Source organism: Mus musculus, chromosome 8 (assembly GCF_000001635.26).
Source record: "Mus musculus strain C57BL/6J chromosome 8, GRCm38.p6 C57BL/6J".
In the NCBI taxonomy this organism is placed as follows: domain Eukaryota; kingdom Metazoa; phylum Chordata; class Mammalia; order Rodentia; family Muridae; genus Mus; species Mus musculus.
Window position 1 is genome coordinate 105,211,153 of NC_000074.6, and position 13,993 is coordinate 105,225,145.

The 13,993-nt window shown below is 41.6% G+C and overlaps 1 protein-coding gene across 4 annotated transcripts in view; it reads left to right on the plus strand.

The window, feature by feature from the left end:
- Positions 1-6,837, plus strand: part of Cbfb (core binding factor beta) — a 47,316-nt gene extending 40,479 nt beyond the window's left edge. For all 4 annotated transcript variants that reach the window (NM_001161458.1, NM_022309.4, NM_001161457.1 and 1 more), the window contains one exon: positions 4,752-6,837. In NM_001161458.1, the coding sequence (NP_001154930.1) occupies positions 4,752-4,774 (23 nt within the window). In that variant the 3' untranslated portion in view covers positions 4,775-6,837. The remainder of the gene's footprint in view (positions 1-4,751) is intronic.
- Positions 6,838-13,993: the final 7,156 nt, after the last annotated feature.

Genomic DNA, 13,993 nt, shown 5'->3' on the forward strand with positions numbered 1-13,993 from the left:
CTACATTAATTTTTAAAAACAAATTATGACCTTAATGTTTAGAGTGAGTTCAGAGAGAATTTCTTTGCTATTATGCATGTGTATGGCTTACTATCCAGGAAACTTCCTCTAAACCATCCAACCTACGTTAGAAATGGCCAAATTTTACATGAGATGTGGATCTCTGTGAGTTTGAGGCTACCAGATCTATACAGTGAGGCCCTATGTTTGGGTTTTTTGTTTTGGTTTGGTTTTGGTTTTTTTTTTTTTTTTTTTTTTTTTCGAGACAGGGTTTCTCTGTGCAGCCCTGGCTATCCTGGAACTCACTTTGTAGACCAGGCTGGCCTCGAACTCAGAAATCTGCCTGCCTCTGCCTCCCAAGTGCTGGGATTAAAGGCATGCGCCATCACTGCCTGGTTGAGGCCCTATGTTTAAAAAAGAAAGAGCCAAAATAGATAGCATAGCTTGTCAAAGAAAGTTGTATCTGTAGAAGCTGGTCACAGGCTGTTTGTGTGTGTCTCCTTCAGAGACTTCCTTCCATCTCTCAGAGCTCCCACTCTTCTCTGGTCTGACTTCTTTCTTTTGGTCCTACCTTTCATTGCTGACAGGGAGTGGCTGAAATTCACAAGTAAACAGCAAGGTTCCTTTTCTTTGTTTTCCATTCTTTCTATCAAAATATACAATGCTGTAGACAAGTGTCCCTTGGCTGCTTCAACACAACCAGGACTGGTACAGAGAACTCCAGCTCTTGGTGACTCACCTATTGGAAATTGTTTCATTATCATGAGTAAAATTTGAAAATAACTTACCAAAGACAAAGGCAATACTAGTCACAAAGTATTGTATTGGTAGGTTAGTGACTTATAAATATATAATTGGGATTGATTTTCTTTAGTGTTTCTTTCTGCCCTTCACTGACTGAAACCAGACGCCTCATCCCAGTCTCTGCTTCTTCAGATCTGACTGGTCTTTACAGTGCACTGGGCAGTGACGGTGTGGTCTTTACAGTGCGCTGGGCAGTGACGGTGTGGTCTTTACAGTGCACTGGGCAGTGACGGTGTGGTCTTTACAGTGCGCTGGGCAGTGACGGTGTGGTCTTTACAGTGCGCTGGGCAGTGACTGTGTGGTCTTTACAGTGCGCTGGGCAGTGACGGTGTGGTCTTTACAGTGCGCTGGGCAGTGACGGTGTGGTCTTTACAGTGCACTGGGCAGTGACGGTGTGGTCTTTACAGTGCGCTGGGCAGTGACGGTGTGGTCTTTACAGTGCGCTGGGCAGTGACGGTGTGGTCTTTACAGTGCGCTGGGCAGTGACGGTGTGGTCTTTACAGTGCGCTGGGCAGTGACGGTGTGGTCTTTACAGTGCGCTGGGCAGTGACGGTGTGGTCTTTACAGTGCGCTGGGCAGTGACGGTGTGGTCTTTACAGTGCGCTGGGCAGTGACGGTGTGGTCTTTACAGTGCGCTGGGCAGTGACGGTGTGGTCTTTACAGTGCGCTGGGCAGTGACGGTGTGGTCTTTACAGTGCGCTGGGCAGTGACGGTGTGGTCTTTACAGTGCGCTGGGCAGTGACGGTGTGGTCTTTACAGTGCGCTGGGCAGTGACGGTGTGGTCTTTACAGTGCGCTGGGCAGTGACGGTGTGGTCTTTACAGTGCGCTGGGCAGTGACGGTGTGGTCTTTACAGTGCGCTGGGCAGTGACGGTGTGGTCTTTACAGTGCACTGGGCAGTGACTGTGTGGTCTTTACAGTGCACTGGGCAGTGACGGTGTGCTAAGAAGTCTCCTGACAGAATCCATCTGCTAGATGAATTTTATTTTTTTTGTTCAGAATTAACTAAGGCAAGCTATCCTTTTGTTGTGTTTATTTGGCTTTTGGATTGTTTTTTCATTTTTGGTTATTTGGGCACAGGGTCTCCTAGCTGACCCAGACCTTCTGTGTAGTCAGACTGGCCTCAGACTCGTAAGATCTGCCTGTCTCTGCTTCTAGAGTGCCATTACACCAGGCAGTTGTACAAATGACATAATGTTCTTTTTTTTTTTTTTTTTATTATTATATGTAAGTACACTGTAGCTGACTTCAGACACTCCAGAAGAGGGAGTCAGATCTCCTTACGGATGGTTGTGAGCCACCATGTGGTTGCTGGGATTTGAACTCCTGACCTTCGGAAGAGCAGTCGGGTGCTCTTACCCACTGAGCCATCTCACCAGCCCAACATAATGTTCTTAATTGATAACACAGCTCTGCATGGTCTAACCAAAGGGTTTGGTTAGGGCTGGCTGTAAACCTAGCCTTGGTACTGGTTGTGCGTTGTTTGTAGAATGCATTCTTAGTGTGCACAGGGCCCTGGCTGTGATGCCTAGTACTAAAAAGATAAAATTTGACCCTAAAGCAGGAAGGCCGGGGATGTTCTTTCTCTAAGATCCGTTTTTAAAACAAGATTTTGCTCAGGTTATTGGCCTTAATTGTTCTCTTGTTCTCCGTGCTTCAGCCTTGCTGGTGCTAGAGTCTCATTCTGTGTGTCATTATGGTCAGCCTAAGTAATAAGTAAGATCTCTTTGTTAAATTTGCTTCCAAAATTTACATAGACAATAGGAAAATTAATTGATGCTTTAGTACATGATTCCAGAAATTTAGCTAAACAAATCATAGGGGAAATTGAAGTCAGTTAACTGCTGGCATGTAACAAGTCAGCTAAGAAGAACGTGGAAGCTGAACATGATTGTGGCTTGATCTGGAGAGAAAATGATAGCGGAAGTAGAGATGGTCAAATTAAGGATATCTTTCAAGATGAGCCATCAGAATTTGTTATTGGTATGGAGAAAGAACAGTTAACGGTGACCCAAGGTTTTCTGCCTAAACAGCTGGCAAAATGAAGTTGCCGTTTTCTAAAAATGAAAAACTTGTGTTGCAGGAACAAGGTTGTAGATACAAATAGATGTTTGTACTTAGCCAACATTTGGAAGGACTGAAGAAACTGTAAAATACATTAATATTTGTACAAGAGACCAAAAGAAAATGTTGCACGTGGGGGGCTAGTACGATACCTCAGTGACTGAGGGTGCTTTCTGCCGAGCCTGATTCCCCGAGGGCAGTGCTTACTGCTCTCCCAGATGAGTGTGTTCAGAACCGAACACCCATGTCAGGCAGCTCACAACCATCTGTGTCTCTCTCTTCAGGGAATCTGACTCCCTCTTCTGGCTTCCATAGGCTCCTGCATGTACAACACACACACTGTTAAATATAATAAAAAATAAATCTTTACTTTTAAAGTTGTGCATGGACCAAAAGGGCTCTATATTATATATTTTTTACATTGCCATACATGATATTTTACTTGATAGATGTTAGCTATTAAGTGGTAATTTAAATAGGGTATGCATTCTTCAGTCAACCTTGAAATGCTCAGTGTTTGTAATTACTTTTACTTAATTGTTAAGTACTGTTTAAAAAGATACTTAAAGGTGTGTACTATTTTAAATTATAAAACTAATATTCTGGATTTAATTCCTTTTTTTTCTTTGGTTTTTCAAGACAGTGTTTCTCTTTAATCCTTGGCTGTTCAGGAACATGCTCTTTAGGCCAGGCTAGCCTTCAACTTAGAGATCTGCCTACTTCTGCCTCCCAAATGCTGTAATTAAAGGTGTATGCTACAACTGCCCAGCTTTGGATTTTATTTCTTGCGCTTTCTAGTTAAAATTCATTGAGCGAAGATTAAGTTTATTGTCATATTTTTCAGCTAATTAGTAAATAATACATATTAATATTTCTGTGACTCAATTTCTTTTTGTTTTGTTTTTGAGAAAGGGTTTCTCTGTGTAACAGCCATGGCTGTTCTCAAAACCACTGTGTAGATCAGGCTGGCCTTGAACCTACAAAGATGCCCTTGCCTTTTCTGACTGCTAAGATTAAAGGCATGTACCATCAGCCCAGCCATTCAATTTCTTTATAAAATGGAAAATAAAAAATAGTACCTTTTTAAGATGTTGAACCTATGTTCATTCATGGAGAGTACTTGAAGACAATGCCTAGCATTTAGCTGTTGCTTAAGTAAATGTGAGCTGCTACGAAAAGAAAAGGTTGCTTCTAAGATGATTGATCATTGGTGTAGTAAAGTGAAACCTCTAATTCTAGGCTGCAGAGACGGCTCAGTGGGTAAGGGTACTGCCTGCTCTTCCACTATTCCAGAGGTCCTGAGTTCTGTTCCCAGCAACCACAGGGTGGCTCACAGCCATCTGTAATGGGATCTGACGCCCTCTTCTGGTGTGTCTGAAGACACTACAGTGTACTCACATACATCAAATAAGTAAATCTAAAACAAAACAAGAAAACAGTTCTAGTTCTAAAAATAAAACGATAGAGTTTTCTTTTATCTGTAGTATGTGTGCATAGTATCCTTTTGAATATGAAATGATTACTATTGAGTATTACAAAATATCATATATAGTTGTATGTCTTGCCTGTTAAAATATTGGTTGAGGCCGGGCAGTGGTGGCGCACGCCTTTAATCCCAGCACTTGGGAGGCAGAGGCAGGCGGATTTCTGAGTTCGAGGCCAGCCTGGTCTACAGAGTGAGTTCCAGGACAGCCAGGGCTACAGAGAAACTCTGTCTCGAAAAACCAAAATAAAAAACAAACCAAAATATATATATATATATTGGTTGAAAAGTTTTTCATTATGAACATTTTTTGTATGACACTGTGTCTTAATATCTTGTATGTCTGTCATTTAAGTTTTCAAACCACATTCATGACTTTATTTCGATTTTTGTCATTGCAGGCAAGAAGACAGCAAGACCCTAGTCCTGGTTCTAACTTAGGTGGCGGTGATGATCTCAAACTTCGTTAAGTGGAGCACAGCTTATGTGCCCCATCTCTACACACACTGCTTCTAGTTGGTATAAATAACTCATTGGGCGACCAGAAACTGTGACAACTGGAGGGACTGCAGTTGGTTTCATGGCCTGAGGCAGTGAAGACGTCACCCACTGCCATGGTTTTGCACTATAATGCCTGCATTTCTAATTTTTAAAATATGTAGCCAGTAATAATTTGAAATTTTTTTCTATGCAAGCTTATCTTGTTGGCATTATTTTAGTTGTATCGAAAGTATATACTTTCTTCATTTTAACTTAAAAGCTCATGTCATTTAGAAACAAGATAAGAAATTAAAATTTGTATCAGGGTTGCTTAACATTCTTTTATACTTTCAGACGAGTTGGTTATACAGCTTTCCTCCTTAGATAAGGGTTCTTGGTTTTTGTTTGTTTTCTCTACATCATTTCGTGTTTTTGTATTCTGCACCATTTTACAAATGAAGATGTGTTTGCAGTTATTTTTTCCAGCTATAAACCTAGAATAGAGCTGTCTGCCACAGCCTCCTAAAACAAACGTTTACAGTTGTTAAAGCCACAGTATCCTTTCAAATGCTGATAGTCACCCTATCCCCTTTAGACAAAAATTCACATTAGTATTAAATTTTGTCTCAGACCCTGTTTCAAGGTATATCTTGTAATCATGAGTTTGGGTAGAGATGCTCTTCACAGGTGAGAATGCTCTACAGAAATGCCCAAAGAAGCCACAGACTGGCTTCTGTTTTATTCAGGGATTTTTTTTTTAATCAGTCAGAAAAAGGATACTGGAACTTGTTGTATGTAACAGCATATTAAACTGGAGGCAGTGATAAATCAGCTACACAGGTAAATTGTGTTAAAATAATGTTTAAGATAGCTGCTTTCATGTGTATTTTGTATTTTGTATTGCATGCTTTTGTAGAAACAAAATTGGGTGATGAAGATGAGTCTTAGAAAATGTTCATCTGGGCAGAAGATGCATTTCTCCCATTGATTCCGGGCAAAACATTCACAGATATAGATGATGGTATTTTACAAAAGGACTATTAATAGTGCCTTTTGAGATGAATCAATGTAACGATATTTTTAAAACAGGCTTAGTGTCAAATTGCAATTTTTTAAATATAAAACTGGAAAAAGTGCTAAGTCATTGGCACATGCTTACAATACTTTCCGTGGTCGTATTCATTAAATGTTACTACATTTCTGAATTTTTGCAAAAATGTATTTTATCATAAAATGGCATTATTTTAGAAAATTTTAAAAACTGACATGGTCAATTCAGAAAAGTCTGAATAAGGTCATTGCATTTAAAAAGCATATAAAGATACTTGATTGTGGAAGTGTGTCTTTCATTGTATATAGGTCTTATAATTCATAAACAAGTACCCTGTATCTCAAAATAAAAATATTTGTTATATATTTGAAGTCGTGCATGATAAGGATTGTGTTTGAATTATTATAAACAATAATGTGTTACAGAAGCTGATGCTGACCTTGTGTTACTGAGCACTATGAATGAATTTGCTTGGTATTTGGTGTTGTACAGCTCACATGTTTACACTCTCAGTGCCCTGATGCCTCTCGGGAGTTACCTTTTTAAAGTGATCCTTTCTTTTTTAAAATAACATCTCGGTGGTACATTTTCTCTGTTGCTTCTCGCCAAGAGCTTCCAGTCCGGCAGTCAGTAAGATCACATGGTGTTAATGTGGCCGTCCCTCTGTAAATAGCAAATGTTCCTTACTGGTTCTGCACTGCTTCTGTCTGTCTTAATGCTGGCGTTAAGATCATAAACTCCTTTTCTTCGGTAGTGCAGGCTTTGAAAATTAAGTTATTGATGCAATTTCATATTTTTCATAATCTGTATTTAAAATGACATCATTGCATCATTTTTTAAAGATTCATCTCCATTAAAACTTGCCTTAAGCTTCCAGATTGCTTTGCCGTTAGCTTTACTGTATATTTGTATGTTTTATTTACTTTCACATTAAAATTCTGTGTACTGAAAACAAAGTCATGACTCTTTATTGATATGTGATGATTTCTGTCTTACTAGCTTCAAGTCTTTGATCCTTTATAACAGTTTTTTTAAGGACAGCAACAACAGTGCCATCTAGTGGTCATATCTTCTAACTCCTTTAAATCAATGTACAGTAACTTCCCATTACATGATGTGGTTTTCAAAAAGTCTGAAGTTGAGTGTGGATATAGGAAGTAGGGGCAGGAGGATCAAGAGTTCAAGGTCATTCTTGGCGAGTTCAAGGCCATCCTGGGCTGTTCTCAATAACCAAAATAGGCTAGAGAGATGACTCTGAAGTTAAGAGCTTTAGTTATTGCTGAAGGTTATAGTAGGAACAGGAGTGTGATTCCCAGCACACAGAATAGTCGGCTCACACTCACCTCAGTACCCAGGAATCAAGCGCCTCTTTCTGGCCTCTGTGAACATAGCGCACATCCACATGGATACACAGATGATTGATAAAAAACAAAAACTTACAAAGGTTTTGTAAGTATAGACTATGAAAATGGGGGCGGGGAGGCTGGAGAGACAGCTCAGTGGTTAAGGGTACTGACTACTCTTCCAGAGGTCCTGGTTTAATTCCCAGCACCTACATGGCAACTCTGTATATAACTCCAGTTCCAAGGAATCTAAAGCCCACATATAGCCTCCTTTGGCTCAGGTACAAATGTGGCACCCAGACATGCCTGTACATAACACCCATACATACAAGAAATAAAATTTTAAGACAAAAACTTAGGGTCACATCTGTAACCCTGTTCTTAGGCAGCTGAGACAGGAGGATCACCATGGATTTATACCATAGAGACCAGATCTAGAGAAAGCCCCTCCCCTATCCACCCCCAGGCAACAACAGTCTCAGGGGTTTATCCATTTTCTAAGGTATGACCTTAAAACAGTGACCTCGGGGGAAATTTCTAACATTATATATCCTTCCAGGCTATTTTTAGAAATTATTATGTGGGTATTAAACCCAACATTCCTAGAACAGGGATCTACATCAGAAAATTACTTTAGAAGCATTCCATAGGTTTGGTTTGTAATAAACAGGTTTTATACAAATAACAAAACACCTGCCCGGCGTGGTGGCACACGCCTTTAATCCCAGCACTCGGGAGGCAGAGGCAGGCAGATTTCTGAGTTCTAGGCCAGCCTGGTCTGCAAAGTAAGTTCCAGGACAAAAAAAAAAAAAAAAAACCTTATATACTAAATTGACACAATTAGGATTTTGAACCAGTATCAGGAAGACCAAAGCAGGAGGATTGTGAATTTAAGACCATCCTAAGCTATGCTACATAATAAGACCCTATTTAAAAAAAAGTATTAAACAATTTTAAATTTCAACTATAAGAGAGGGTGAGGTGAAACCACTGAAGCAGACCAGTTCACAAGTAGAACGGAAGGTTTGCTGGGGGTCAGACTGCCAAGGCTATCTGTCAGGAGTTGGGGGACAGAAGAGCAAAATGGGGGAGAACAAGCCATTTTTACTGTGTTAACAGTGGGATCTTTGAGCTGCTGATATAAACTGGATTGACCAGGACCTAGATGCCTTTACCTGAGGTAGTTGACCTTTAGGGCAGTCGATTAAGAGAGGCTCCTGGTGGCTTAAATGAGACTCCTGATAAATAGAAACCCAGAGTTTCAGACAATGCCACAAGCACTGCCCTTTGGGGGGGGGGGGGGAGCTTTGGACCTAACACTATATATTAAAATGACAATATTTAAGGTAGCTAGCTACGAAGGAATTTTAAAATTGCTTATATTGCTGCTATCAATGTTAGCGAGATTATAAATCAGTAATGAATTATAAAATGGAAAGAGCTCAAAGAAAATGTTGAAACTATATTAATGGTTTTAAAAAGTATTAAAGTATCTGAGGATGGAAAGATAGCTCAGCAGTTAAAAGTACTTGCTCCTGCAGTGGATCAAGGTTTGGTTCTCAGCTTTCACATGGTGTCTCAATAACCATCCTACTTCCAGCTAGCAGTGGCTAGAACAATCTTTTCTGAACTCCATGGGCACTAGGCATACACAGTATTACATATAATACATGTGCAAGCAGGACACTTAATCATTGAGGATAGTTTAGAAGAAACAATATAAAGTGACTGCCCTAAAAAGACATTGTCTCTGACCTCCTGGAACCTAGTCTATGCCCAAAATTGATCCAATGTAGTAGCAACCTTTAAATTATATAGGAAGCCTTGGCAGTTGCACTGTCTGTGCTGGTCTGGGTAGTTAGAGTCAATCAACCTGAGGAGACTTCCAAGCCGAAAGCTACAATCAACTAGAGAAGATACTGAATGCACATAGCCGGCTGGTCAGAGCTTAGCAGGTTTGAAAGAGCATCAGATAAGGGCTACAGCATGGGTGAGACAGGAGCAGTGCTCAATGTATTATGTCAATCAAATGGAAGACATTTGGACCAGGACAAGAAGTGGCCAACAGATTAGGAGGTTTGAGAAATTTTTTGGTTAAAGATCAAAGTGATCTTTTAGATATAGTGGCCTGGTGGGTATGGAGACTCAGTGTTAAGGGGGAAATGTATAGGCACTGCAATTTTTAAAAAATTGTACCTTTTTTTTTTTTTTTTTTTTTTTGGTTTTTCGAAACAGGGTTTCTCTGTATAGCCCTGGCTGTCCTGGAATTCACTTTGTAGACCAGGCTGGCCTCTAACTCAGAAATCTGCCTGCCTCTGCCTCCCAAGTGCTGGGATTAAAGGTGTGAGCCACCACCACCCTGCATTTGTACTCATTTTTATCTGTTAAAAATGGTCTACTTGCCCGGCATGGTGTCGAGGTAGCTACTGTGTTATCTTAAAACATAACAAAAGTCTCAAAAAACAAAACAAACGAACAAAAAAACCAACAAAAGATGGGGCTGGGGAGATGGCTCAGTGGTTAAAATCTAGTTTCTGAAAAGCCAACAGCTTGAAGTCTTTGAGCCAAATACCAATGGTACGCCTAAGCCTTATACAGCAGAACTGAACACTGCCAACCATTGAGACAAACCAGAAAGGAGATGGTATCATAAAGAGGGGTTTGGAAATACCTAGAGTTGACGTGCATCTTCTATTTTTATTGGGCCAAGCTAGTCTCCCCCAGAGAAGACCACTCAGACACAGTCTAAGAGCCAATTCAAGTCTTTATTCCAACCAGAACCCCAAGTGTAGCCCCAAGTCTTTTACACACACACACACACACACACACACACACACACACACACACACACCCTGTCTGGAAAGCCCCCAAAATTCTTTTCTCCTAACTGCAAGATGCTAGTTACAGAAGCTGGAAGGGAAGGCCCAAGGTTCCCTTCCTGCTGCTGAAAGCGGAGTACATAATCACAAAAGCCAAAATGCTCGGTTAACAAAAATAAGCAAGGGCAAGCAACCTTTCAAAGAGCCCTCAGCCTTGAGTTATTTTTCTCCCCAGAACTATTTTCCTTAAATTCTCCCTTACAGTTACTGACACTTTACTTAGCAAGACAAAAATTCATCTGTGGTACCAAAATGGAGTTACCATAGTCAACTTACAGCCCTTGTCACAGCTGCCGCGCTCACCTTCCAAGTGGAGGGAGGGATTGCAGTCCAACTTTTGGCTAGAAGAATCAGGATGTTCATGGCTAGCTCTAATGACTACCACATACATACATACCACTCTCAGTTATTAAATACTTAAGTGTAACTGTGTGATAGTACTTGTTTAGCATGTACAAGGCTCTGGGTTGGATTCTCAGCACTACAAGAAGAAAGAAAAGAGTCCAGCCTTTAATTCCAGCACTTGGGAGGCAGAGGCAGGCAGATCTCTTGAGTTCAAGGCCAGCTTGGTCTACAGAGCGAGTTGCCGGACAGCCAGGGCTACACAGAGAATCCCTGTCTCAAAAAAAAAAAGGGGGGGGGGGCTGGAAGAGATGGCTCCACAGTTAAGATGGCCTGGTTCAATTCCCAGCACACACATGGCAGTTCACAACTGTCTATAATTCCCATTCCAAGGGATCAGAAGCTGGCATACAGATACAAATGCAGGCAAAACACCAATGCACATAAAATGAAAATAAATCATAATTGAAGAAGGAAGTTACTGTTCTTGGTGTATAACTGGCATATCACTGGAAAGCTCTTCTGAGGAGATTTCTTTGTCTTTTAAGCCCGTCGATAGCTTGCTTTCCAAGTTAGCACGATTATTACCAGAAAGAATGCGTGCTCCTCCAGCTCCTTTCTTAAATGACTCAGCCATCCACCTGATTTAGGGGTGTGTGTGTGTGTGTGTGTGTGTGTGTGTGTGTGTGAGAGAGAGAGAGAGAGAGAGAGAGAGAGAGAGAGAGAGAGAGAGAGAGAGAGAGAGGAGCTGGAGTTACAAGTGGTTGCGAGGTGCTGGGCTTGAGTTCTGGGGACTGAACGTAGGTCATCTCTACAGCCCCAGGGTTGACTCGCCTCTTCCTCTCCTCCTATGTGCACACAGTAACTCCTGTCAATTCCATCAAGTAATTTGTAAATTACATTTAAAAATGTTTTCATATAAGCCAGACACAAAAGCGCGCAGACCCACTAACAGATCTGTGAGGTAGGTGCATGGTTGTTTTACAAACAGATAACAGGCCTGAAGAAATGAACTAATTTGCCCAAGATACGGAGCTAAGGTAGAACTGGGATTTATCAGTCCATCTGTTTTGCTATTAATTAGCTGCTGTTCTCTGAGGCTGCCCTCAAAATCCAATTTGTAGGATACCAGGATTATTTATCTTCCTGAACACAGTCTTCATTGATTACTTTCTCATATTTTTGAACATCCCTTATTTTAGGAAAATTGTCATTTAAAGGCATCCTCTGGAATTAAGCTTCTTCGCTAATATTCATTGAGTGGTTTGTTTGTTTGTTTGTTTGTTTGTTTGTTTGTTTGTTCATGACTTTGTTTTTGTTTTGAGACAGGATCTCTAGGTAGCCTTGGATCTCCTGAAACTCACTATGTAGATCAGGCTAGCCTGGAATTTGCTTCTGTTGCTTCTGCCAATAGCTTTTCGGCTATTCAAAGCTTCTTATTTTGTTTTGTTTGTTTGTTTTGTTTTTGTTTATGGAGACAGGGTTTCTCTGTATAACCTGGCTTTCCTGGAACTCACTTTGTAGACCAGACAGGCCTCAAACTCAGAAATCTGCCTGCCTCTTCCTCCCGAGTGCTGGGATTAAAGGAGTGCACCGCCATACCCAGCTCAAAGCTTCTTTTACTTAGGACAAAATTTGAATGGGTCACATTTAAATAAGCAAAGATAACATCCTGAATTCACAGAAATCACTACACACTACACCAACTGGGAGTCTCCTAGGAGTTGCTTCAATATTATTCCCAGTTTTGTGGCTTATCCAAACTTTAAAAATCGTTTTTCTTCCTATTTAGAAGCCTGGGACTTTGTCTTTCTTTTCCTGAGATTCCGCTCAGCCTACCGCATCCCTATTCAGAACCCAGACCCTTTCCCCTCCTCATAAATAAAAGCTAGTGTTTGGTGCTTGCTTGCTTGGTTATTGTTAGCATATAACTATTCCTACTCTGCTTTGCATTAGAATTCAATTTAGAAAGTTGGTGGGGGAAGGGTCCACCTTCTTTTGTTTTGTTTTGAGCCAGCGTCTACTTTATCTCAAGTTGGCCTTGAACTCATTTTGTAGCCCAGCATGGCCTTGAACGTTTTTTTTTTTAAGTTATGCTTGTTTTTATGTGTATGGGTACACCACAGCTGTCTTCAGACACCCCAGAAGAGGGCATCAGATCCCATTACAGATGGTTGTGAGCCACCATGTCGTTGCTGGGAATTGAACTCAGGACCTCTGGAAGAGCACTGACTTCTCTAAACAGCTGAGCCATCTCTCCAGCCCGACCTTGAACTTCTTTTTTTGTTTGTTTGTTTTTTGTTTTTTGTTTTTCGAGACAGGGTTTCTCTGTATAGCCCTGGCTGTCCTGAGCTCACTTTGTAGACCAGGCTGGCCTAACCTTGAACTTCTTTACTGCCTCACTCCCAACTGCTGGGATTCCAAGCAGGCACAAATCAGCACACCCAGCCTCTAAACATAGCTAGCTACACACGTCAGCGTTTCTGCAGCCACTTTCCCACTGGACAGACAGCCCAGTGACCCAGTTGTTTTGGCGTGCAGCAATGCTTCTCAAAGACGTTCTACTATTTTTATTTTATTTTGTTTAATCCCATAGCACTGACTTGAAATTTTGTGACGTATCCACTGTTAGGCTTCTTTATAGCCAGTTTGAGTATTTAGTCTGTCACTTAGTTCCCTGCTAAATACTACCCTTAGGAAACATAATGGGAATCGAGCTTTGCTGCCTAGGATCAAGGAAGCTTGGGTAAAGTCTTTACCCTCCTTGTGCCTCATTTATTCGTCTATAAAATGAGACTGAGGGTGTGAGGTCTTGTCATCAAAAGAGGCCTCAGCTGCCTTTTAATTTTAGGGTGCCCTAGAGCAAGCAAGCCGAAAATTCTGGCTGAATAACTAGAGGAGCCCCTCTTCTACTCACTGGAAACGGAGGCACAGAACACTTAAGAGCTTTAGTCACTACCATAAAGCATTGGCAAGCAGCAATGGTGACTCCAGGCGGAGCTGCAGGAGGCAGCCTCTGTGCTTAGAAAGTATTCCCTAGGTTGAGCATTTCTGGAAATGAGACCTGGCCCGGAACTCTTCAGCCTTCTAACTCAAATCCTCTCGCTCTAACCCTTGCCAACGGACTCATACATCCTCGACTCTGAGGTGGACCCTGCTCAGAGACCACTGGGTCCAAGGAGAGTAGGTTTCTGAACAATTTAGGCAGTGGCAGCCAGCGTCAGTACGTGACAAGCTTGATAATGGTCCGCGGGGCCGTGAGTCTCTGGGACTGGGTCCTTCCTGTCCGTTTTGTTCCTAGTGCAGATTAGTGGGACAAGTGTGCAGACGGAAGACTTTATTTTTGTGTGACATGTTTCCCGCCTTGTGCCTTTTCTTGCGTAGGCATATATGGTGCGCTGTGCAGTTTCAGGACCTCTGGAATGTGGCCCCTAAGTTCTAAAGCAGCTGCTCTTCCCTCCAGCTCTACCCGCGCGGGTCTGGCCTCTGATCCAGAGTTTGCGCGTGCGCGACTCCGCCTCAAGCCCCGCCTTCATGATTTAGCCCCG